The 27900-nt window shown below is 36.3% G+C and overlaps 1 protein-coding gene across 4 annotated transcripts; it reads left to right on the top strand.

Moving 5' to 3' along the window:
* The first annotated feature begins 128 nt into the window (after window positions 1-128).
* On the top strand, window positions 129-27223 carry cplx2b (complexin 2b). 4 transcript variants are annotated; one of them, XM_058798375.1, is made up of 4 exons: window positions 129-251; window positions 14307-14459; window positions 21785-21960; window positions 24139-27223. In XM_058798375.1, the coding sequence occupies exons 2-4, from the start codon at window positions 14429-14431 to the stop codon at window positions 24334-24336; spliced, it is 405 nt and encodes a 134-aa protein (XP_058654358.1). In that variant the 5' UTR covers window positions 129-251; window positions 14307-14428; the 3' UTR covers window positions 24337-27223. The 4 variants fall into 4 exon arrangements, with proteins under 4 accessions (XP_058654358.1, XP_058654359.1, XP_058654361.1 ...); XM_058798376.1 differs by having other exon boundaries at window positions 172-251; window positions 14304-14459; XM_058798378.1 differs by lacking the exon at window positions 129-251 and adding an exon at window positions 13449-13626.
* The last annotated feature ends 677 nt before the right edge of the window (window positions 27224-27900 follow it).

Below are 27900 nucleotides of genomic sequence, written 5' to 3'. Positions count from 1 at the left end.
CGTACGCATGCTTGTATTTAAAAACAACAGTCCGCACATTTTTGGACTTCCTTTGGGGGCTTTCAAACCTCCTCATAACGCAGTAACAGCGGTTCTTGATAGCAGAGGGTGGAAGAGGGGCGGGCGCGGGAGAATCTGACAAGAGAGCAGGGAGGGAGGGGGCGATTCGATACGGAGCAGCACACATCAGACGCTGAATTCAAAGCAGTCAGGACCACAGAGCCACCACCTCGCTCTCTCATATCGCGGAGGTTTGTAAATGTTCGCTCCTCGCATGCTCTCTTTTCTCCATCCGTTTGTTCAGAGTCGGCGCGCTGTTGCCGTTGAATGCTGCATGTTGCTGAACGCTGCCATGGTGCAAACTCGGCGATGGAGAGGGTTGGGCACGCAGGGTAAGGCGTGATCTGCCAGTTTCAGCTCCATGTTTGTGAGAAAAGGGCGAGTGAAATGTGAGCTGCCTGCAGCTGCCAGGTGCTTTGAGATGCCTTGTGCGTTTTCAGGTTAGCCGTAGAGACAGAAGTGCGCGCGACGTGCATGATGAGGGAGCGAGAGAGAGAGAGAGAGAGAGAGACGACAGTATGCGCAGGTGCAGCAATTGATGAATCTGTCAGCTGATGGACTGCATGATTGCATTGTGTACCGGTGGAGGGCAAGGCCGAAAACAGCTGAATGGGGTGCATGATCCTACTGTTGAGCTTTTCTGATAGTGGGGTTTTAGTTTCAGAGGTCTTCTCTGATGCATTGTGTGAGAAACCAGTATCTGATCCTACAGTTGCCTTGAGCGCCAGTACAGTATGTAGCGTTGCCTGGTATATACAGCTTATTCCCTATATATGCTCTTACTGTACATTGTATTGGCTTATGTAATTCTTCAAATGTTAATTCTTAAAACGTCTAAATGTACAGTTCTAAATGAAACAGAATAACAGTGTAGGAAATATCTAATATTTTGATTAAGCAGCATGAGCCAACAGACAGTATAGTAGGCTATATGTATGTATTAGTACCAAATAATTCTGTAATCATATTCTGTTTAAATGGACTCCATGCAAATGTCAAAATAACACTAGAAATGAACCTCTTAATTTTATCTTCCAATTCTTTAATGTGCTACTTAAAAAGCAGACAGATATTAACATAAATTAGGCATGCATTTTTCATTACTGTGAATGTTAACTGATATAGTAGTCATTTTGGAGGTTAATTTGGGTAGTAAAATACACTAATATCTTCTCAAATTTATAAACGAAACTTTTTTCTTGAAAAATTTTTTTCAAGATTTCTTGAGTATATTTTGTAAGAAAATACTATTTCAGTCTTTCTACTGCTAAATGTCATGTTTAATTCAATGTTATTTACCTTTGTAATTATTTGGGAAATTTACTAGCAATTTTTGAGTGAAACACTAAAATACACCAAAATAAAAATCTTCTTAATGCGGGCGGAAGTTTATTTGATCATGTACACATTTGTACATTTATTCATGTTCTTATCTGGGATTGCTAACACCCTAAACTTAAGTAATGTAATATTTTAATGTAGGATGGTTTAAGAATGTCATCAATATGAAATTTAGTTTATAATCAGTTCTCATGAGGTTAAAGTCTGAAAACCTGATACTTCAATGTAACAGTAATTATGCTTTGAGCTGTTGAAATGGCTTTTGCATGCGGCGCTGTTATTCTTATACGCATGAGACAGTAACTCGCGCTTTCAAAATAATTCCCCCTGATTGGACGCAGAAAATGCACATTACTGCTTCTTACTTTCCGCCCCAGGCAAGAATGGGAATTAGGCCTAACCCTTGACCATTATTCATGTGCTGTTTCTGAGAGACTGAGAGTGAAAGAAGAGTTAAAAGGAGCGAGAGAGAGAATGGATGTATAGTACTGAGCAGATAAGATCACATTTTTTCTGCTTCAAAAATGTGTAAAAACTTGATTTAGATTGTGTATGCTGCTTTATGTTTATTGTCATGCAACTTTGCAAAAGAAAAGTACAGTATATGCACCATTTTTCTTGATTGATTTTACTACAAGTGTCATATTCATGAATCATGTGTATGTGTGATTATTGTGGAGAATATTTAAAGGAATAGTTCACCCAGAAATTAAAATTTGCCAAGGGTTGTCTCACCCTCAGGCCATTCAAGATGTAGGTGAGTTTGTTTCTTCATCAGAACAGATTTGGAAAAATGTAGCATTTCATCACTTGCTCACCAATGGATCCTCTGCAGTGAATGGGTGCCGTCAGAATGAGAGTCCAAACAGCTGATAAAAACATCACAATAATCCACACCACTCCAGTCCATCAGTTAACATCTTGTGAAGCCAAAAGCTGAGTGTTTGTAAGAAACATCCATCATTAAAAAGGTTTTAATGTTAAACATTTTCTTCTGGCTGCGTTCTCCGGTGAAAACTCGCCTCTTCTGAATCAGGAGAGAAATATGCACAGATCAAGCACTGTTTACAAGTCAAAACAGTTCTGAAAAATTATGTGAGAGGACAACAGGAGATGGACTGTTTGACTGGAGGAAGCGTAATTATGAATTATGGACCCATATTTTGGCCAGAAGCGCTGGTTTAAAGTTAAAATGCCTTATTGATGAATTTATTACAAGCAAGCAGCTTTTCACTTCACAAGATGTTAACTGATGGACTGGAGTGGTGTGGATTATTGTGATGTTTTTATCAGCTGTTTGGACTCTCATTCTGATGGCACCCATTCACTGCAGAGGATTCGTTGGTGAGCAAGTGATGTAATGCTACATTTCTCCAAATCAGTTCCGATGAAGAAACAAACACACTTGCATCTTGGATGGCCTGAGGTTGAGGTTTCATTTTGGGGTGAACTATTCCTTTCACTATTTTTTCCCATAACATTTAGCTTTCACTTGTTAGATTTTTTAACTTGGTGTATTTTTTGTGTCACTATAGCATCATCGAATAGAGCTGGAGAATTGGTCTGCCTACCATTAGCCATTTAAAATAACCAGGATAAATTTATACAGGCATGAAGTTATGATTCATGACTCTTTATTAAGTCAGTCATATGGACACATCTGTCCTCCAGCGCGAGTGGAAGGAGCGTCGCAGTGAGGTGATGTTGGTGACAGGTGTGGAGTGGTGGTTTTGAAGCCTCCGCTGTGTGTTTGGTGCTGAGAGTCGTCAGGAGAGGTCTAGCTGCAGGGGAGAAATCAAGCGCTGAATTATTTATAGCTGTGTCCAAACCTCCATCAAATTGCATTGTGAGGCTTTATGATCATATTCCTTTTTGTAGGCTATGCTTCTGTTGTCGCCATTGAAATGCTGTGAAATAAAACAGCTGCTGAGTAAATCGGCCAATAGGTGCAGAGTGACAGGTTACCGCAGGTGATTATTGCGATTTTAGTTTTTTTCATCCACGATAATAACTGTTTTATGAAATTTGAAAGATTCTTACTTCATATGATTCACCACTTCATATTGTCGCACCTCGACACAAATAGGCTTATTTTATATCGAATGCCTAAAAGAATAAAGCTTTAACTGCACATGGTCAGACTGGATGATTTTGTGAACCAGATGTATGTGCTACCGAGTCAAGCTGTGGAAAGATGTTAGAGGGGTTGATTATAATTGAAAAGACCTTTAATCTGGCTAAATGGTCTGAAGATAATGCTTTTTGGATGAAATGCTTGCAGCAAGTATTTCAGCTGAAAGCTTATCTCTCTTCTCCAGATTTTTACTGCCTCTGTGCGGTTAGCCGTTTGGCAGACACATACAAACACCGAAAACACTTCAGACTCAAGAAAGAGGTCTGAGTTAGCTGAAATGGACAACCTACGGGGTCAGCAGATATGCATTTTTTAGTGCAAAACCAATATGTGTGATCCGAAAGTATGAGAGATTGTGGCTGTAGAATAATATAATCATTAATTAAATGAGTTTGAAAAACACGGAAGATTTTTACAAACTTTTCTCAGTCCCCAATGACACTTATTCAGGCCAAGAACATCCCACTTAGACAGGAAAATACCATCTGTCTGACATGTAAAGCGATACTAGGCATATTGTATTACGCATAAATCCTCATCTCTTTGCACAGGTGGTCCAGTGTTTCACAATATGCATACAGATTTATTCTGCCGTTTTCTCAAGATTGCACACAAAAATATTGTGTGCGTTCAGCGCAACTGTTAATTTTTCACAGTCAGGCCCATCTGTTTGTTATGCACAGCCCCTGTTTGAACACAATACAATGTGTGAATCAGGTGTTAGCAGCGCAGTCAGCAGCAATATAGTAATGTGTAGATGACATGCCAACTTTAATGTGACAAGAGTTAATTGGCCCCCTTTGGAGAGGGGGGTTCCCGTGACCTCTTGTGTGAGCCCGACCCAGCACGCAATGATAGGCTCTGACAATTACATAGCAGGAGGGCAGTGGAAGTAGCTGCAGACCCCCTTCCTGAAATCAAGTGTCCTCAACTGCTCTCACGCAGCAGAGGGTGTAATATACATATTCATATGCTGGCTTAAGTGGGTCAGTACTGAATCGGGATACATTGCTGTAAAGTATCAGATTTTTCTTCTGTGCCAGCAATTCCCAACCAGGGGCTGTACTTTGGTTGTACTTTTTTTTTTTTTTAAAGTGCTTTGCTTTGTTAAACTAATAAGAAGACATTTTAAAACATGCAGGCTGTTAAAAGACTAAAATAAAACAAGTTGTGATTAACTGCTTTTTAAAGGAAAACAAAAATTAAATAATATTTGTACATGAAATACATGAAAATTCCCACCATGGTGTCATTTGCGCCGCATCTGAAATGATGTGCTGTTTTTAGCATTCTGCGATAGAAATGACATTTTTAACACGTTCCTAAAGCGAATTTTACAGCTAACACTATGAAATTAAATAATATTATCACGCTTTTTTATAATTAATTATAGATAAAATTACAGTTACACAATACAATTATTTACCTTAATTTTCTGCTTTTATTATATACTTCTATAACTATTGTTACTAACTAATTATTATAATTAAAAACTAAACCCATGAAAAAAAATGTCACTTGAAATAAAATAAACTTATACAATCAAATAAAATATATAACTTAAAAAAACTTGGCAAAGTTGGCAACATTTCTCATTTACATTTAGTTTAACTTGATGTACTAAAACTAAAACTGAAATAAAAATAATAAAACTATGGACATAAAAAAACCTAATCAAATTGAAAATGCACAACAAAAAATGACTAAAACTATATAAGTAAAATTAAAAACTAATTGAAAATATTACTAAAAATAATATTAAAGTAACACTGGTCAAAAACAAATAAACGCTCATTTTACAGTGTATATTTGGCAGTTTATGTGCATGACACTGTGCATATTTAAAGACTTGCAGACAAATTGCCTAAGCAGGACTAAGAAAAAGAGTTGTCAAAGATGCCTGTCAAAACCCCAGTGCTTTTGCTTCGCTTGGAGGCAATCTCTCTAAAGTCAAAAGCAAAGGTTTTTTTTGGCCGAGCCGGAAGAGTCAGAGTAATGAAGAGCTCATGTGCTGGATTCCTTACAGCCAGATCTGTACTTGGTTTTTCTGCACTGCTTTCGGTTGATGTTTCATATGCCCTGGTAACAACTCCACACATCTGTTTCTGTACTGCTATAAGTCTATGAGACGCACAGGAAGATTCTGCTCAGGTGCATTTAGTTGGGTTTAATTAAGCGATATTATGTTAATATCTACTTGACAGTATCATTATAGTTATCTAAAACTTAAACAAAAACCATAAAAAATGAATAAAAACTATAACATATTAAAAACAGTAGCTAATAATAATTGACAAAAACGCATAACAAAATTACTACTTTAAGTAAAATTAAAATGCAAACAATAAAATGACGTAATGAAAAGTTAATTTTTTTCACTGTATATGGTAGTGCAATTTAATTTTTTTATTATTTTTGCATGTTTCTTTTAACATTTCTGCTGTTTCATGAATTGCTGAATTACAAATTCCACTATGAAAACGTTGAAAACAAATTCCACTATGCTGGCAAGATGGGGTACATTTACATTTTACATTTATATTTACATTTAGTCATTTTGCAGATGCTATTATCCAAAGCGACTTACAATTGGGGAATACATAAAGCGATTCATCTTGAAGAAGCAATCCGACAAACGAAGTGCTTGTAACACCAAGTCTCAGGCATTGTTTAAGTAAGTACAAGCTAGCAAGGGAAGGAATAAATAAGGAGAAAGAGTTTTTTTTTATTTTTTATTTTTTTTTATGTGTAGGGTGAAGTCAAGTAGTGTCGAAAGAGATGAGTTTTCAGCTGTTGCTTGAAGATTGACAGGGTTCCAGCACTCCGAATATGGGTGGAAAGATCATTCCACCAGCCAGGAATGGTGAACGAGAATGTTCTGGAGAGTGATTTTGAGCCTCTTTGTGATGGTACCACGAGGCGTCGCTCACTGATCTCAGACTTCTGGAGGGGATGTAGATTCTTAATAGTGAGTGCATGTAGGCGGGTGCTGAGCCTGTGGTTGTTCTATAAGCAAGCATCAGTGTCTTGAACTTGATGTGAGCTGTGACTGGTAGCCAGTGCAAGGAGATAAAGAGAGGTGTAACATGGGCTCTTTTGGGCTCGTTGAAGACCAGTCGTGCCGCTGCATTCTGAATCATTTGTAGAGGTTTGACTGTGTTTGATGGAAGTCCAGCCAGAAGAGCATTGCAGTAGTCCAGCCTAGAAATGACAAGGGCCTGCCCTGGACAAGAAGTTGTGCAGCATGCTCCGTCAGAAAGGGCCTGATCTTTCTGATGTTGTGTAGTGCAAACCTGCAAGATCGAGCAGTCTTTGCAATGTGGTCTTTGAAGGTCAGCTGGTCATCAAAGATTACACCAAGATTTCTGACCGAAGTTGATGGGGTAATTGTTGATGAACCTAACTGGATCGTGATGTCATGCTGTAGAGTTGGAGCGGCGGGAAAGACAAGAAGCTCAGTCTTTGCCAGGTTGAGCTGAAGGTGATGTTCTTTCATCCATTCCGAGATGTCCGCCAGGCAACCTGAGATCCTTGCAGCTACCGTTGGATCATCTGGTTGAAAGGAGAGATAGAGCTGTGTGTCATCAGCATAGCAGTGGTAGGAGAATCCATGTGCCTGTATGATAGGACCCAGTGATGTAGTGTATGTGGAGAAGAGGAGGGGTCCAAGAACCGATCCCTGAGGTACCCCAGTGACCAGTGTATGTGCTTTGGATACCTCCCCTCCCCAGGCCACCCTGAAAGACCTACCAGTGAGATAGGATTCAAACCAGCGAAGTGGAATTCCAGCGATGCCCAGTGATGAGAGAGTGGAGAGGAGTATCTGATGATTGACAGTGTCAAACGCGGCAGATAGATCCAGCAGAATGAGGACTGATGATTTGGAATGGGCTTTTGCAATTCGCTGGGCTTCAGTGACCGAGAGAAGCGCAGTCTCAGTTGAATGGCCACTCCTGAAACCTGACTGGGAGAGATTGCTTGCAGAAGGTGTGAGGGGATTGGGTCAAGAGGACCTGTTGTAGGATGGTTGGAGAGGAGAAGTTTGGATACTTCAGCCTCCGTCAGGGGACAGAAGGAGAAGATGGGAGTTTTAGCAGTGGATGTGGTTGGTTGGGGGTCCTGTGTGCGTGGAGGTGAGAACTGATCACTGATCGATCTAGTTTTGTCTGTAAAAAAAGTTGCAAAGTCATCAGCTGTAATAGAAGTGGTGGGAGGTGGTGGAGGGGGACAGAGGAGAGAATTAAATGTTCTGAAGAGATTACGCATGTCTGGAGCGCTGTTGATCTTGTTGTGGAAATGTGAGGATTTGGCAGTGTGGACATCAGCAGAGAAAGATGAGAGCAGAGACTGATACCTACTCAGGTCCGACGGGTTGTTTGATTTGCGCCATTTTCTCTCTGCCGCTCTGAGTTTAGTCCAATGTTCACGAAGAACATCAGATAACCAGGGGTTAGAAGGGGCAGCCCGTGCTGACCTAGAGGAAAGAGGACAAATGTCGTCTAGACAAGAAGTTAAGGTAGAGCATAAAGTTTCAGTAGCTGCGTTTACATCCAGAGATGAGAAATGGGTAGGTGAGGGAAGAGAGGAGGATACTACAGAGGAAAGATGGGAAGGAGAAAGGGAGCGTAGGTTTCGTCTAAAAGTAACCGGAAGGGGGGTTGGTGGCACACGGGTAGCAAAATGTAGTTTAAATGTAATGAAGAAATGGTCCGAGATATGTAGCGGTTGTACCAGAATGTTATCTGCAGTACAATTGCATGTGTAAATTAAATCAAACTGGGGGTTTTAATAAAAACTGACTGTCTGTACAGTATAGAAACATAGACAGTTTTCACATGAAAACTGTTTTCTGAGTCTGTGAAAGAAATAATGCTTCCTTGATAGATCATGATGAAGCTTTGAGTATGCCTTTTCATCCAGCTCTGTGGCATTGTATGTATTTGACAGTGTTTGTGTAATATAGCACCGCACCTGCAGCTCAGTACACATGCAGGGTACAGTGCTCTGCACTAGATCTGTGTTTCGTTGTGCTAATAAATGCCTATCCCAGGCACGATGCATTAATATACATGCTGAGAATGAACAGATTGCTTCCCTGCTCCTGTGTGTTGGGATGGATCTGTATAGTATTGTAGCCAGACCCCATGCCACAAATTGAATCTCATCGTGAATGGTGCTTTTCTGTCAGAATGGCTTTGTAAACTAAGCAGAGCTGCTCTGAGTTTAACCTAATTACCCTTCATGCCCTGCCTTCCTGTTTCCCTCCCACAACCTCCCACGTCTTCTCTTGTGTGGGAAGTGTATCAGTTCCTTATTTACTGTCCAGACGTATCTACAGTGTGGGTTGAAACCAATCGGTTTGCTGTAACAGTTGCATAATCAGTGCTTTTATCTTTTATGTTATGACTATTAAGCAAAATTATGTCAATCGGCGTATGGTTTAAAGATTTTGCGCTGGCAGACTTCCAGGCTCCAGATTGCGCGCATGGTTTCATACTTCTGTGTGATAATTTGGCATATTCATTGCAATTTTTGCTCTTTTAATCAAGTAATAATTGAAGCACAAAGTGGTTTGGCAAACTCAGCAGAAATGTCACAGAATAATTGTAACTGCTCTTAGTGTACGACTAGCCACAGGCATCATGGACATGCAACTCAACCGAAAAATATTGCTCATCTTCATTTCAGGTTTGTCTTTTAGGCTGCAAATGTCAGAAACGATTCATATATTTTTCATTTTTAACAGTTTTACTCAACCAGACATGTTTTTTCCCCTCGTGTTTTATCCTCATATTAAAAATGTATTTTCTAATTTTTTTTTTCACTTTGAAACAGTGGTTATTGGTTATTTGTAATGGTGTAAACATTTCATGAATGCCTAAAAACATTTAGTAAATGTCAGGCATGTTTATTACCCTCAGGTAAATGTTGTTCTTGCAGCTTTTTTAATTAAAAACAGGAAAACATCCTCATTCTAGAGCACACAAACGATCTACTCACCCTTTATTTTCTCTGTAATGTGGTCTAGTGGAAACCCTGTCCTAAACAATATTTTGCAAAATGGCTAGCTGGTTAGAATAAAAGCAATTTCCCTTAATTTGTGTTATTTTATTTTATATATGCATAAATAATACTGGTCTATAAAGTGCACTCAGGCTATATGTAATGCAATATATAGGCTACAGCTATGCTGATATTTGACAAAACTGCAATATTGTGAGTGTGAAATTGCATTTATATTGTTGAATAAACAAACAGTTAATATTCAGTAACTCACAATATTGTATGTAATAACAGAGTTCCGGTGGTGTTTCCTTCCTGAATCAGTCAGTGTTTGATTCAGTGTTTGAGAAATGATTTAATGACTCACTCATTAAGACACCCACTTGTCGCCACCTACTGACATAACAATGTAACCTGCTGAAAGAGTCAGCGAAAACCCCACCACAAGGTATAGAGAGGTTACTTGATTTACTTGAAAAAATGATCATCACTAGTAGCCTGTGTGCAATCGATGTTTTACAGATTGCAAATAAACCTGCAAATGGTGTGTGGAGTTAGGAAAATGATGGCATGCACACAAAAAGTAGCTATACTTTGGGCTTTCTGGAACGAACAAACACAGAAAAGCGGAGTGACACACTGTCAAGGAACAAGAAAGGATGCTGAAAATGACTGAACATGCTGTTATTTCCTCAAGGTTTTGATGCTATTTTCTCTCCCTTTCGCTTTCAAGGCTTCTTTGTGTATAAGAAACTGTTGGTCAGAAAGGTTGTCGAGTTTTAATGTGTTTTAAAGTCGTGTATTTGCCTTGAAGCTGAAAGCTCTAGGGTTGTGGGGAAAGTCAGGAATCTTTCCTTGTCCATATCTATTGATTTGAACTGGCCCCAGGCATCTTTTACCTGACTCATTAAGCTGTGGCTGAAGGTAGCTTCCAATAGACTTAATGGATGCAACCAGGGACCATGTGTATCACTCCTAAATGGTTGTCCTTGAAAGGATCTGCAAGAAGATAAGAGAGGATGTGGAGAGAATCATGGAGAACTAATCTTCACTGAAGTCATTAGTCCACTGCTATGAGATTCATGCCTGAAGTGAACAATCTACCACCAGATACATTCACAGTTATTTACTTTATGCAACAAGCTGTCCATGCAAATCAATTGATTTTATGGTGCTCAGATAAGAAATGTGGGAAAAAATATCTCACGTAACCGCTTTGCTGTGATCTGGCTGAAGTGTTTTCTCACGAGGCATGTAAGATCGGTCTCTTATAATTGCTTTTTTGATTTATAGGCATATTATTGCTGGTTTGTGCACGAAAGTACACACAAAAACCCATAAAAAGTATCTGTTGTTTTTTACCAAAGACTTCAGAGTGCTTTCCTGTGCCTGTGGAAAAACCATGTTTCTATTCATGCCTTATCATGTTGCATAATTGTGTAAATGTTAAAGCCTTTAATAGGAAGAGTAATAATTTCATGCATGGTTGGGCAAAGTCTCAGTCAGCTCCATCCATGCTTTAAGCAGCTATGTTGTTTTCCTGAGACCTCTGATTTCAAAAATCTATCGCAGTATTTAGTGCGGTAAGCATCTCAAATTAATTGTCATATTATCACAACATCACTTTGTGCCATACATCAGTGATTTTCTGTTTAGGAAATCAAACGCCTTGCGGTGATCTTGTAGTTTGCTACTAAAGTAGCGCTTGCGTAAGAATCCAGTAATAGCTCAGAAAGTATATGGTGTCTGCTCTTCTTCTTTATCTTTAGAGTTAAGCTATACAACTATCCTGTGCAATCTTGTGTGCTTTAAGATCTAAAGGAGTTTCATAATAAAAGACAGTGTTGCCAAGTCCATGTTTTTTTCCGCAGAATTAGGCTACTTCTATACTGCTGCCGTGGTGTTTTTGGGGGTTTTTAGTTCTCTGTCACCCTGGAATGCGATTTTGAAGTAATTTTGATAGCCATTTCCCCCTGGAGCATGATTGGTCTAGTTTCCTCCATGAATGGGCTGGTTTTGTTACGGCAGCCTTGGCAACCCTGACTTTTGAGTTTCAGTTTATGCTTTCATTTGGCAAAAACTGTAACATTGAGGCTGTCATTCTAATCCCATTATATCATTGCAGAAGCTCAAAGATGGATTAGACGCACCAATCAATCAGAACGTTGCTCCTCCTTGACATCTTCCCACCATTGTAGTGCATTGTGAGATTTCAGATGACATATATCCTTTTGCTGTCTTATTTTTACAAATCTCCACATCCGGATGTCAGATTATCATATAATTTACATTTACATTTCACCAGGATGGATGCTTGAGCTGGCTGGAATGTGGTTTTATCGGAGATGACAGAAAAAGATTTATAATTAGATGCAAAGCAATGTTTGATAATGCAAATCATTCAAAGCAAATGGTTATTGCACCACATCTTTTTCAGTCTCTCAAGTCATTACTCAAGTGAAAACACTCTGAAGACAGTTTAATGGAAGCATTTATGTACGAAACACTGGCAAGACTCAGCTAGAGTACATCAGTGCTGTGTGTGTTGACGTGGTAGAGGTTTTTGTACTGGAGGCAGGTTGAATTGAACTGGTAAATGGCTCACAAACTCAACCTTTGTGTTATGCTAATCAGACCTGGCGGGTGTTAGCACAGCCCCATTTTGACTTGAGAAAAGATGGTCAGCCACTGCATGTAGGGATGGGTCAGGATGACTAGTTTGATTTAAAATATGAACTCTAATTCTAAAAATTCTTGATTTAGAATTTTAGTTTTAGCTTTAATACTTTTCTTAACATTTTTCTTACAATCTACAATTTTTTTTGTGCCTAAAAAGTTATTTTAATCTTGGCACTATATAGGTTTAGTATTGCGGAGCTTTAAAGAGGATAAATATATGGAATCTTTTTCTGTTTTGCTCTTAATCATCTGCTTTAGAGCAGCATAAATTCAGTGCCTACAACAATACATTTCATAACTGTTGGTCTGCAAGGAGCACAAATATTCCTGTTTTTAATACTTAGGTTTTGTTTTTTTCTAAGGACTATGATCAGTTTTTATTTGGTTAGTTTATTTGACTTTCTTTTGACGTGACAAATTGATGATGAAGAGAAATTTTATATAAAATACTGTAGTAGATCAAATAAAGTAGTAGAATTAGTAGAATACATTTCAAAATTTCAAACAATACATTTTATAATTATTGCATTTCAAATCATCTGCTGTGCGCACAGGATGTGCCTGTTAGTATATATAATATTTAGGTCTGTTTTTGTCAGTTTTATATATTAAATAAATACATTATTATTTATTTTTAAATTATGTATATATTAAAATATATAAAACATGCATAACAACCAGGAATAGATGACAATTTGAAGAGATTATTTTTCTCTGTAAAAAAAATATATATATATATATATATATATGTATATTTTTTTTTGTTAATTTGTGCATTTTCGCAAAAAAGTTATTTTAAATTCAGTATTTTCTGTTATTACAAACTACATTGGTAAAGCAACATTTAAGTAATAATAAATGTTTTTCATGGTGGTGCTTTAAAGGGGATGAATTTACTGAGATTTTTATTGTGACATGCTGTTTTCTCTTTATCTGTTCTAGGCTATAGACCATGATTAAGAGCAAACATATGGCAACTCAATATATATATATATATATATATATATAAATATATTGAAACAGAAGTGTAGGTGTATATACAGTAATATTACTATAGAGAGAATACACGAAAAAGATGTCATAAAATTAAAGAATTGTTTGAAAAGCTATTGTATACTTCATGCAAACCGAAACATGCAGTAATTGGGGTAATCCATCCTTTAAATTTAGCAGAAGAAACTTAATTTTACTGAAGGGAGATGGAAAGATGAGGGGGAGGAGTGTGGGCGAGTATGAATGAAGCTACTGGAGCGACAGACAGAGAGAGAGAGAGAGAGAGAGAGAGAGAGAGAGGTGGATTATCAGGGCGCAGTGTGTGTTTGTCATGTTCCAGCTATTCGAGCATGTAGTTTTCTTTAATGTTCAGTTAGGAATTCTTCAAGAAGAACAAATTGCAAGTCACTTAGCTGGTAAGTGGAAGGAGACTTAAGTAAATACATAATAGGAACTAGTAAAAAAATAATAATAATAAAAAAACTTAATTGCAGTTTTTGATTTTATTAATGTATCTGCTGTTCTTTAGTCTTGTGTCTCGTCTCTTTAGAGGTGTTTGGCTGCCATGTAGGGTTCTGGTTTGTTTTGGGGGTTTTTTTGCAGATAGGGAGTTTTCAGTATCAAAAGTCTTAATGAAGCTCTTGGCAGCTTTGTAAAGCTGACAGATTTTGTGCATGTATTATGTCTCAAACATGTCATGGCCGAACCAGACAAACCATCTCTTGTGTGTCTACAGAAAGTATTTTAAAAGAAATCAAGTTATGAAATAGAGGTTCAGAGGACTTCTTGAGATGAAATCCACAATAAATGTTCCACTTAATGTCACGGTGTAGCTGGAAATGTTCAACGTGTTCCTGTAAGCAGTAATTACTTGGGCTTTCTTGAGTTTTCAGAACTGACTGTGAATTTGTTTTGAGCATCCGCTGTGTGGGATTCGTCTAGAAGCTCAGAATAACACTATTGTGCATTTGTGTGTTTAAATTTCAGCTCAGATGCTCACAGATGTGATGGATGAGGCTGTATTGACCCTGTAGAGATCAGTATTATCTAACTGAACTGTCGATAATTCTGATTTACATCCCTCTTTTCCCAGTAGGTGTGAAGGATTCACCAGGACACAGGAGACTGACACACTGTGGTGGACCGGCAGAATCAGGATCACAGCTGGACTAAATGCAACATTCTCTTTAGCTGGAAGAGGACCACATATCGTGCATCATGGATTTTGTGATGAAGCAAGCGCTGGGCGGTAAGTGTCATGTTATCAACCATTGAAAAGCATTTTGCATAACACATATTTCTACAAAGATATACCGTGTATGAATTAGTCTCTAATGTCAGTTTGGTCAAGACCAATTTAGATTGTATTGATTCTGTATGTAGTATTTATTTTAGTATCATTAAGAAAATTAATTTTTTTGAATGTTTTCCATTTTCACTTTTAGTTAAAGTTTTTGTGATTTAGTTGTGTGTTTTTGCCATTTTTATCATTATTATTATTTAAATATGTCTATGTAGTTTTAAACGTTTATTTCAATTTGAGTCATTTTAGTACATCAAGTTACACTAAACGAAATTAAGAAATGTTGATGAGTTTTTTATATATTTTATTTTAGTTCAGTTAACATTTATTTTAATTTCAAGTAACAACATGTTTTTTATGGTTTTAGTTTTATTTGTTAACTGTTGGACATGTGGCAGAAATTGATGATGAGTTTTTTCTTCAATGTAAAATTTTCATAATTCTTCAAATAAAGCAGTAGTAGAATAATATTAGTTAATATTAATATTAATTATTAAAAGTTAATTTTGATGTTACCAGATACATAAAAAAGTAGAAATAATATCTAGGTCTATTTTTGTATTTTATATTAATATATCATCTAGTTTTATATTATATTTACTATATATATATATATATATATATATATATATGTATGTGTGTGTTTTAATAAGAATTTTCACTTGCATAATAGCATGTAACCAGGAATTGATTTTAATAGAGATTTTACTGTACTAAAATGTGATATTGTGTGGTTAAAATAGTTGATTAAATAAATAATTAAGACATTACAATTATTTTAAAAGCATTTAGTAGTAATTATACCAGTTAATTTAAATGGTACCACATTGTAATTTGGTGCAAGACAGTAAGTGAGCAATATGTTTTTGAAATTCATATATTTTTAACAATAACAAGGAAAAGTGCTTATTGATCTGTGTGTAGTTTTACTTTATTTGACATGCCGTTTGTATATGTTATAGATTTGCCTCATCCTATAAACATAAGTTTGTCTAAAGGTCACTGAGCCCCTAAATCAATTTCATGATTTGGTTTTATCAGCTGAGTGACTATGGGCAATAAACTGAAATGTATTTCTCCTCTGTCAATTCCCTTGAGTGGGCCAGATGTAGCAGATTGCAATTGTGACCAGACAATGACCTTCTGCGCACGGTGTCTTAAAGAAACACAGATTGTCTTTTCACCACACGTCGTATTTTACACACTTCCTTTGCTGTTCCGCATGGATGAGGCCGAGACGTCGGAACGAGACTATGAATTGTGAAACATAATATGAAATATGAAAGAAATGTGTCATGTGGCACTTTTAATATATCCCCCCCCAAAAAAAGCTTTGATATGTAAATGTGACCTGAATTTGATCCCAACGTCTAAAAATCTTTATCAAATGTGATTGTATATATTTTTTTTTCCTTTGTTTGGAGCATAGATCTTATAAACTAACGTGGCTTAAATTCTGCTTCGTAGCTCTGAGGTAATGAAGCATGATTTACTCACGAAAACCATCCATTATTAAACAGACTTTCCCTAGCCTGATTTCCTCAACCCTTGCAAATTATTCAGAAGCATATAGAATTTCTTCAAGATCCCACAGAGAAGAGTCCACGTTCAGCAGACTGTAAAAAAAACAACCTTTATGTTTGCTGTCTGTTAGTGAGAAAGACTTTTATTAAAGAAAGATGGAAAACAAAAAACAGGAATGAAATGTAATAACAAATTTTGTGCTTCAGAACAGCCCTGCTTATTAACTGTCAAAAGCCGCAAGCATTTTTGATCATCTTCACAAAATTATTATTCATAATTTGTATTTTGTTGTATGGATATCTGAACATGCAATATGTCAAAAGAAACAACCTCTGCTTTTAAACAAAACAAAAAAAGTTTTATTCTGGCTTCATGCATTCTTTTTTATTAACACTTAAATGTGGCTACTTTTCATAAAAAACAACACTTTGAACAAAAAGCTGAGAAAATCAAGTCTACTTGATGGTTAAAACACAGATAGAGTCGATTGAGTTCATCATCACCTCCAAAGCTTCACAGTCCCAAACCACTTCCCAAACGTTAGGCAGTTTTGATTAATTTGCTGTTTAATGTTTGACGGTCACATTCATTTACATATGCATCTGCTTATATACGAGATTGCTTTTTTTCTGTTTCTTCTTCGGTGTGTTTTGATTCAGAGATTCAGTACTCTTTCAGAAGATGTGTAATAGCGCCCCCTACCGTATAGCGGTGAAAACACAGAAAGCCAGAAAATTCCGTCAATGGCAAGGAAAGAGTTAATAGCTATTTATCCATGCTTGGATGGTGTAAGTTTATGTGACGTTATAAAAAGACATTATTACCCAAAATATCTCCAGATACACTCACCAACTTATTAATCATTGTCAGATTCCCTTCTGATATTTTATTCAAGATGTTTGTTTTAGAGACTGTATGAAACGCTAGCAGTGCTTGTGTTATAAAATACAAGTGACCTATTTTACCACTACTACTTTACTGTTATAAAAGAACTTAATTAATATGCTAATTTCCTAAGGTCTGATAATTCACGTATCATTAAGTATTAGGCTGTTTCCAGAGATACTGGAATACAGTTCGGCCGCTGTGCCATCGTTATGCAGAGCCCAGATTTGCTCTTCCATCCATAACCATCGCTGCTGTTCCTGCCAAGTGCTTTGATGTAAAGCTATGAAGTATCTGATAGAGGGATGCAGCTCTTTTGTTATGTTAACCAGCCTCTGTGTGGCTTTAAACAGACAACAGGACTACATTCAGTGGCCCACATCTTCTTGTAAGCTCTCAGGAACGGCAGTTGCATTGTGTTTTTAGAACAATTAATGTGATGTGAAAATCTGAAGAATGTTGACAGTTTAAAGTCAAAGTGTATTTTTTTTATTAGTTATTATTGGTATTTTTATTTAGTGTTTAAACATCCTGACTGGACCGACAACAGCAACAGTAGCTTAACCGATGGTGTGAGTTTAGGGTGGGGCTGTCAATGGCAGAAGAGAGGAGTGTTCTGGAAACCTGTTTGACAAAAATCATACTGTTTGCCATTTCTTTACACATACTGTACATATTAGCCATCAATGTGCAGTTGATGTTGATGTGACAATAATAATAAAAAATTAAATAAATAAAAAATATTTTATTTTATAAGAAATAAAAATTATATATTCGATTATATTAGTATATTATATTAAATTACATAAATTAGGTATTTTGTACTGGCAAATTGCTTCTTTAACGTAATTAACGTAATACTATTAAATATGGCAAAAATCTTAATTAAAATCCTATAACAAAAGATAAATATACTTATATAAAAGCAAAAGATCATATTAAATTACTCAAATGAGTGTTTTTCTTTCTTATTGGCAAATAGTTTCTTTAAAAAATAAATAAAAAATTCAGAAACCTCCATTAGTTCAGTTTATATATATATATATAAAAAATAATACTGCAAAAATCTTAATCTGTATTTTACAATAAAAACATCAACATCCTGTACAAATATTATATAAATATACTTGAGAAGTGAAAGATAATATTACATTTCTTTTTCATTAATATAGGTATATAAGATATATATTTTATATATCTTTCATATATACAGACTTTATATATTTAAGGCTGTAATATCCTTAATATCTTATCATTTTAGACAATTTTTTGATTGTCCTGGAAAACAGGATATGTAAGATCCCTCATTTGCTCCCTTTTGACCTGACTTTATTAAAGTTCAAATGTAAAGTCTTAGATTAACAGTTAGAGTGACAGTAACTGAGCCAAAACTGGGCAGGTTTATTAATTATCGACCTGGAAGCTTTGGTTTGGTGTGGGCTTTGAATGACCTGATGAGGCAACAGAAACTGAATTACTGCATACAGTCCTTCATACAGCCCAGCTTGACATGATATGAGCTCTGTTATGTCAGCTCAAGCTGTCCTCGACATGCACACGCAGACGGTTAAAGGCCACTTAAAGTGTACTCTGCCACTCCTTTCCTCTTCAGTGTCCCGAGTGTCATACAGAAGCAATTAAACACATGTGAAGGTAAAGCATAGACCTTGACGCTGGATTTCAAATGCACACTCATGCATTATAAATGACTGCCATTAATAACGAATGAGTGTACAGTTGCTTGTAGAGAAACATTGTGCACAGCCATTATGCAAATGATTAATGACTATTAATGACTTTAAGCAATAGTACAGCATTTGCAACCAAATCTTGCTGCGACCGTTCACATCGGTCTTTATGATTCTCAAAAACAACTGTTCTTTGCGTTTTAAAACATATGGTTAAAGTGAACATTGAGGTATATGCAAACAGCCTTAAGAGCACTTATTGATGCACTACCCATAATGACCTGAGGCTGTTGTTTGCTGAAACCAAAACATGATGTAGAATACACAGCATGATAGGTAGAGCTGCACCAATGAAACAGATGGCAGAGAGAGGAGTGGCACATGCATCATTCTGGTGTCTCTGTTTGCCTTCATCATTTTGGCTCCAGTATATCATCATAAAAGGAGATCACACAATGCAAAACCTGATCAGTCTCTCTTTGGAATTTGGGATTAAAATCTAGCGTTCAAACGTTTGGGGCTTGTATTTGTATCATCAAAAATCCAGTAAAAAGAGTCAAATTGCAAAAAATGACTGTTTTCTATATATTTTAAAATGTAATTCATTCCTGTGATGGCAAGGTTTTCAATGTTGAAAACAATTGAACTGCTTAATATTTTTGTGTAAACCTTGATCATTTTTTTCTGGATTCTTTGATGAATACAAACTGAAAAACTTGCCTAAGAATGCTGCAAAACATATTCTTAATTGGTATTTTTGTCTTGCTTTCCACTCAAAACATCCTATAAACAACACAAATATACTTGAGAATCTAAATATTGTAATAAATAGCATAACATATCTAAATATATTATTGTATATTATCTATAATTATATTTTTCTTTCCCAATTGGCAATTTATAAAGCCACCAATAATAAAAAAAATTACTATTTAAATCACACACACACACACGTTTGTTTCTGTGAATTGTGGGGACTTTCCATAGACTTCTATTACTTTTATACTTACAGAAAACCTGTTTGCATTGTTACGCTTTCAGATAAACATCATTTACTATTTTTAATCATTTTTATTCCGCACGCCGGTCCCCACAATGTCAACAATTTTAGGTTTTACTATCCTTGTGGGGACATTTGGTAGCATAAACAATTACACACACACACACTTTTTTTTTTTAAAGAAATTAATACATTTGTTTTGCAAGGCTGCTTTAAATAGATTAAAAATTTAAAATGACAGTAAAAGACATTTATAATGTTACAGAAGATTTCTATTCCTTCCTTCCTTCCTTCCAAATCTTAAAAGAATATCTTATGGAATTTTTTGGGATTTAGACATTCATTTTTATATATGCTTTACTGTGAAACAGAACAAAAAAAAAATATATATATATTTTAAAAATGTATAGAGTTGTTTTACGATTTAAGATGACTGCTCCATCATCATCCCCATCCCAAAGAAATCCATAATTACAGGTCTAAATGACTACAGACCTGTGGCTCTAACGTCTGTGGCCATGAAGTCATTTGAAAAACTGGTGCTGACCCACCTGAAGGACATTACTGGACCCTTACTGGATCCTCTTCTGTTTGTCTACAGAGCAAACAGGTCTGTGGACGATGCAGGCAACATGGGACTGCATTATGTTCTGCAACATCTAGACAGACCAGGGACTTATGTGAGGATCCTGTTTGTGGACTTCAGCTCGGCCTTTAACACTAACCTCCTCCTGCCCAAACTAACTCAGCCCTCCGTGCCCACCTCCGTCTGTCAGTGGATCAACAGCTTCCTGACAGACAGGTAGCAGCTAGTGAGGTTGGGAAAATACACATCCAGCACCCGTACGATCAGCACTGGTGCCCCTCAGGGCTGCGTTCTCTCCCCACTGCTATTCTCCCTGTACACCAACGACTGCACATCTAAAGACCCCTCTGTCAAGCTCCTGAAGTTTGCAGATGACACCACACCCATCGGCCTCATCCAGGACGGTGACGAGTCTGCTTACAGACAGGAGGTTGAGCAGCTGGCTGTCTGGTGCAGTCTTAACAACCTGGAGCTCAACACGCTCAAAACAGTGGAGATGATCGTGGACTTCAGGAGAAACCCCCCTGCTCCCCCACTCACCATCATGAACAGCACTGTGACTGCAGTGGAGTCGTTCAGGTTCCTGGGCACCACCATCTCCCAGGACCTGAAGTGGGACATTCACATATAGACTCCATTATTAAAAAGGCCCAGCAGAGGCTGTACTTCCTTCGCCAGCTGAGGAAGTTCAACCTGCCACAGGAGCTGCTGAAACAGTTCTACTCCGCCATCATTGAATCTGTCCTCTGCACTTCGATAACTGTCTGGTTCAGCTCAGCTACCAAATCTAAACTCAGAAGACTACGGAGGGTTGTCCGGACTGCTGAGCGAATCATTGGTACAACCCTCCCCACTCTCCAAGAACTGTACTCATCCAGAGTGAGCAAAAGGGCTGGCAAAATCACTCTGGACCCCTCACATCCAGCACACGCCCTCTTTGAACTGCTGCCGTCTGGTCGACGCTACAGAGCTCTGAGCACCAGAACGGCCAGCACAGGAACAGTTTCTTCCCTCAGACAATCCATCTCATGAACACCTGTGTGGACCACACACTATTTATACACTTATACACTTATTTATCTAACACACATCTACATTTCAATTTGCATATAATATACCTGTACATACAAAACTGTCTATTGTTATATACCTGTACATACAATTGTCAATTTGTATATTGTTATTCCCTATTTACTTGTTCTATTTTTTAATTATTCTTTTATTATATGTGTTTTTTGTTCTGTCGCTGTCATTCTGTTGCACTGTGGAAGCTTCTGTCACAAAAACAAATTCCTCGTATGTGTAAACATACCTGGCAATAAAGCTCATTCTGATTATGATTCTGACTGTTTTCCACATTTCAGGATTCTTTCATGAGCAGAAAATTAAAAAAGAAAATCTTCGGTAACATCATAAATGTATTTTTCTGTCACTTTTAATCTATTTAAAGCAGCCTTGCTGAATAAATGTATTCATTTCTTTCAGAAAAAAAAGAAAATCTAACTGAGCCCAAACTTTTGAATGATAGTGTGACTAATATTTCAGTATCAACCAACTGCTTATGATGTCTTTGCTCTTTATTGCACAGGAGCCACCAAAGACATGGGGAAGATGTTAGGTGGAGAGGAGGAGAAGGACCCTGATGCCCAGAAGAAGGAGGAAGAGAGGCAGGAGGCGCTCAGACAACAAGAAGAGGAGCGAAAGGCCAAACATGCTCGTATGGAGGCCGAGAGGGAAAAGGTCAGACAGGCCATTCGAGATAAGGTATGCTTTCCACATTTCCCGTCCACTTCAGCTCCTTGGGACCGCTGATTAGAACAGGACTTTTGAATGAATTGGTAAACACGGCAGCGTTTGCTAATTGCTAATCAATTTCAAACTAAAGCAGGATGAAGCCATTATACTTTGATGGCAGGACTTAATGATTTATGTGTGTGTGGGAATAACATCAAATCAGAATCTCCATTACCCTTTAATGAAATGTCACATTTGCAGGAGGTCTCGATGTCAGCTAATTACTGCTAATTGAACAGCTCCTTCTTAAGAGTGGAGAGTGGAGTTAGTGTTAGCCAGAAGTATAAAGTCATTATAGCATCATGCACGATCCCAAATGATCATGAGAAGCACCATGACAACATCTGGACACCAAAAACTGAGAGCCATATGGGACTTTAAAGGGATAGTTCACCCAAAAATGAAATTCTGTCATTATTTATTCACCCTCATGTCATTCCAAACACAACAGAAGATATTTTGAGAAATTATGGTAACCAAAATTTCATTGTGTGGACAAAACATACAATGGAAGTCAATGGGAACTGAAACGGTTTGGTTGCCAACATTCTTCAAAATATCTTCTTTCGTGTTCCACATAAGAAGTACAATTAATGACTCAATAAATATGAAGCATACGGCCATATCAAACTCTCTAAATATGAGTTACTGATACTGAAAACTGCCCCAGCACAAGTCTCATCCATACAATCCCTGAATCATGGAAGTATGAAATGAACAAAGGTCAATAGCTGAATTTAGGAAAAGAATGAATTAAACACCATTAGATGACATGCAATCTGGATTACGTAATCACATTCCAAAAATGTAATGCTTATAATCATATTATGTTACAGTAATAATAAGTGCTAATAATCAGATTACAGTTACTTTTTTACAGATTACATGATTACATATTATATACACAATGGCAGTAAATTATTCATAATTTATTGATTCGTCATACTTTTTCTATTTTCTATTTTTAGAAAATGGAATGGCCACACAATTAGTTTAATTTGACATTGCATGATTATGATTAATTATTAGCTTTTCATCACCCCACGAACCCCAGTTTGGGAAAACTTGAAACTTGGAATCAGAAAGGCTCCCAAATCTCAATCGATTTTTTGACCTGAGTTAAAAAAGTTAATAGAGAATATCTCATGTTTTTGGGTGCCCCGGGGGCTCAAGCGCACATAATATCAGCGCCTATAAACATGAGGGTGAATAAATGATGACAGAATTTTCATTTTTGGGACAACTATCCCTTTAAGGCCAATATGATATATTAGGGCAACAGTTAAATCCTACCAAAAGATTAATGTTTTAATGTTTGGCCTTTATGGCCTGAATAAATCATGAATGTACAATACAAAATAGCTTTTGTATATAGAGTTGCAGTCTTGAAACACAGCAATGGTCTTAAAGTTCATAAATTAACTAAGATGATATAACTATTTGATCAAAATAAAGCAGGGAATGATCATCTGTTTTTCTGTTAGTTGCATTATATATAGAATATTATATATCAATGCAATTCTATTGTGGTATATAGTATAGTATTACTCAAGTATAGTATAGTACTCAGTCAAAAGTTTGGCTTGGTAATTTTGGTAACAGGTAACAGAAAAGATGTTTGCAAAAGATTTCTATTTTAAATAAATGCTGTTCTTTTGAAATTTCCATTAATTCAAAAATCCTAAAAAAAATGTTACAAAAAATATGAAGCAGCACAACGGTATTCAACACTGATGATAATAATGAGTGTTTCTTGAGCAGCAAATCAGCATATTAGAATGATTTCTGTAGGATCATGTGACGCTGTAATAATGCTGAAGATTTAGATTTGATCACAGGAATAAATTACATTTTAAAATATAAAATCCGATAGAAAACAGTTAATTTAAACAGCAATAATATTTCACAATATTACTTATTTAACTGCATTTTTGATCAAATAGTATAGTTAATTATATAATATATCATATAGCATTGCACTGACATTTTTTTTTAAATTTTATTTTATTTTATTTTATTTTATTTTAGCCATAAATAAAATACAGTAGAGCTATGAGAAATGGCATCATTACAACATTTTCAATAGTCCACTACTCCTTTTCTTCTCATGTTTAATAACAACTTCATATGTTATGTATGTTTATACAGTATGGACTAAAGAAGAAAGAAGAGAAGGAAGCAGAGGAGAAAGCGGCTATGGAACAAGCGTGCGAAGGCTCCCTGACTCGACCCAAAAAGGCCATCCCGGCAGGCTGCGGGGCGGATGACGACGAGGACGAGGAGAGCATTCTAGACACCGTTCTCAAATTCCTGCCCGGACCTCTGCAGGACATGTTTAAAAAGTAACAGACACGAAGCTGTTTCTCGAGAAAGATGGGTGAGGGGGGATTTTTGCCAAACAGGTGAAAGGCTTTTCACTGCCTTGACGGAATTTTATTTGTTCCTTTCGTATGGATAGATACACAAATCATAACCCGACAACGTTTGGTCTTTTCACTGCCATTCAGGTTCAAATTGTTTACACTTTCTATAGATCTCTGTGTTTGTTTACTGATCACCAGGGTCTCTGATGCTGCCTTAGGTACTCAACGATCAGCCCCACAATAACAGCACATTGATGCTGAGCTCTGGCACTGGGAATATGATGCTTACTTAGATTTGCTTATTTAAAACACAGTGGGGTCAGAGCATTTTAAAACAGTGGCTAGATATAACTGCCCCTTCTTTCACAGAAGATTTGTCAGTGAAGTGCCGAATGCAGCCGTAATGCTTTCAGTAGTTGCATGAGGTCAAAATATTACTATCTGATGAATCACATTCGCCATCAGTGAATTTGATGATACGTTGCCATATGTAAATATGGGAGACGCTGAGATACTGTCTTAGATGTGCCACGTTAGACCACCTGAATGCTCAAATGGTTTGCAGCCTGGCAGTTCTCATTTATCTGTGATGTATTGTTATTTATTTTGATTCTTTCTCTATTTTTGTTAGTGTGAAATAGAACTTGAATTGACCACAAGTGATATTCACATTAGCCTTGCCAGCTAAAATCAGGAAAAGCTCAGTAAGTGTCTCTAATTATCATTTTACAAACTGGACCAACTCCTCTTTACAATTAAGAGTTATTCAAGATCTCAAAAGCACACAGTCAGTCAGTGTTTCACAGCGCATTCATTTTCAAAGCATGCAGATCTCATGTTAGATCACTCACACATGACAATCAGAAATGAAGTGGTCCCATACTAAAAATAAAAAAGAATCATTTTATGTTTGTTATTTGTAGGTTTCACATCAAAATTTTATTTAAAACGAAACATGGCTCACAAAAATATTTGATGTTCCGTAATATTAGAACACCTGCCTTAGCTAAATATTATGTAAAGGTCTGACCTGACTTGTAATATGCATTTAGACTTAAAAAAGTAGGTAATTGTAACATTAAAAAGCCAAAAATATGCCTACGTGTATTATGAATTTGGTATTATTGCATAAAGTGCAGGCATTGCTTTATATGAAAGCCAGTTTGGAATTTAAAAAATATATAAAAAAGGTAATTGCATCTTTTTATCTCACAATGCTGACTTTTTCTTGCAATTGTATGTTTATATCTCACAGTTCGGACTTTGTTTCTCACAACATGTAATCGACAGAAACAGTTTATTTCTCACAATTCTTTTATTTATTTATTTTTCAGAATTCTGATGAGTTCTTTTTTTTGGCACAAAATAAAACATTATAAAGTAATTGTTGCTTTTCATCTCAAAATAATTTTTTCCTTGCAATTGTGAGTTTATATCTTATAATTCTGACTTTTCATCTCAGAATTGCGAGGAAAATGATGAATTATGAGATGTAAAATTGCAATTGCAAGAAAAACAGAACATGGTCCTGCAATATCAGGATACCTGCCTTAGCTGCATAGTTATGTAAAGATAAAACATTGCAGTTACATAGGGCTTACATAGTTTTTGAAAATAATTATTAATCAATAAACAAAAATATATGCTAAATTAATACTGAGAATGCATGAGCTTCAATCACAACAGTAAAAAATACCAAAGAGAGAATGAACTGCAGTTATACATCTTAGTACAGGACTGACAGTTCAAGAAACAGCATGTTAAAAATGATCGATTATGACAATATTTTGAGAAACCATTATATTCATACATCTGATCATCAACGATCATTCCAGCTGTGAAACACAATATATCAATATGGTCATTTATAAAAAATACTGCCCAAAATATTCATCTTACTGCTGGCAAAATCTGATGTGGTGTTGCAAATATGATAATTTAAGGCTTTTTTTATTTACTTCAATTATTAATGTTCTTATGTTGTTAAGCATTTAGTAAACACTGCCATTTGATAAACATGTTTTGGGGAGGGAGAAATGTTTACATAAACCTGGGCTAAAGAGGCAAACATATTTTGTATAGTAATGCTCAAATGGGTATTGTATTGCATGATGGGAAATATAAACCTATAGATAAGTTTTCATTGCAAAAAGTCAGTAGTTGTATGTTTTCCAATCAGTCAGATTAAAAATGTGTCCCTTTTTAAACTCTGTTAGCAAATGATATGCCTACAGGAATGTATCTGTACCCATTAGGCTGGTTGTTCTGTGATCAAAATGCTTTGAAGATTGTAAAGTTTGTTTAAAAAAAAAAAAATCTTAGTAAGAACAGAATGACATACTTTAGAATAACACATGCTACTCTCAAGTAGACTTTAATTTTAGCAGTACGCAAGTACGTTTTTTTTAATTAAACTATAAAGAAAGAATGAGATTGACTTTTTCATTTTTGTAGTGCTAAAAGGTTTTTCACTAGTCAAAGCCATATTGTTAGACTGCAATAATTAATGAAAAAAATAATCATCTTGTAGTCATGCATCTGTAAAAATATGTCGATATCTATTTAACTCTTCATAGTACATGTCAGAAAGTGTATATACTTTCCGTAGAGAGAGAGAGAGAGAGAAAGAGTCTTTGAAAAAGATTGCTACTGTAGTACAGTCTACTGTATGTGCTGTATGTTCTCAATGTAAGTGTGTATTTATGTGTGTCTGTACCTGTTTGTGCTGTACAATGTTATTCATGTTCATGTGTGTACAGTCTAAAGCAGGCTGTGTCCGCTGTCATGAAGACGGTGGAATCGGGGTATATGGAAGTCCTAATGTTCATGTATGCATGCAGATAAACTTTGCATTAAATACCAAATCCGAACGTCAGGTTGTACCTGTTTATGTATCACTGTCCCTGCAACAGAATCTGCACCCTTTATCCAGGGATGTGATGAATTATCAGGCCTATCATTCAGGTTGTTTGGTTGACAGAACGGAGAGATGATTTCAAAATTGCCATTGCTACTACTCAGCTAGGGACATTTCTAGTCGTTTATCATTCGCAACTTGATCTCAGTCAAAAAATGTGATATTATATTAGGTGTACTACCAATATACCTCTTGGCATAAAAGACATTCTTGCATTGTGCCGTCACAATGCAGTGGTTAATCACTTCATGACATTTAAACACACAAAATCACCCTAAAAAGTATTTGGACACTTTTGGTTGTACTTAAATGTCATTAGATATTACATATCAAACCAAGTGTCCTCTGCAAACAATTGATTCTAGACCCTGAACTTCAGTTCATCACATCTATGTTTCATGTTATACAGTGCACAAAGAAACTCATACAGTATATGTTTAAGTGCAGCTCACCTGTTCAAATACTTTTTGAGGTCACAAAGTAGTTATTTGATTTCCCACACAATCAAAACATTTTAGGTGTCAATTTCCACTTTAATGATACTTCCATCATTTCATATGTATCATAGACATATTTGGAATTTTCATTTTATGTAATTTTTCTATTACATGAAGATTACATAATAAACTG

This window comes from Onychostoma macrolepis, chromosome 14 (genome assembly GCF_012432095.1).
Source record: "Onychostoma macrolepis isolate SWU-2019 chromosome 14, ASM1243209v1, whole genome shotgun sequence".
Lineage (NCBI taxonomy): Eukaryota > Metazoa > Chordata > Actinopteri > Cypriniformes > Cyprinidae > Onychostoma > Onychostoma macrolepis.
The sequence above is the reverse complement of the archived record's forward strand: the minus strand, read 5'-3'. Positions and strand labels throughout refer to the sequence as shown.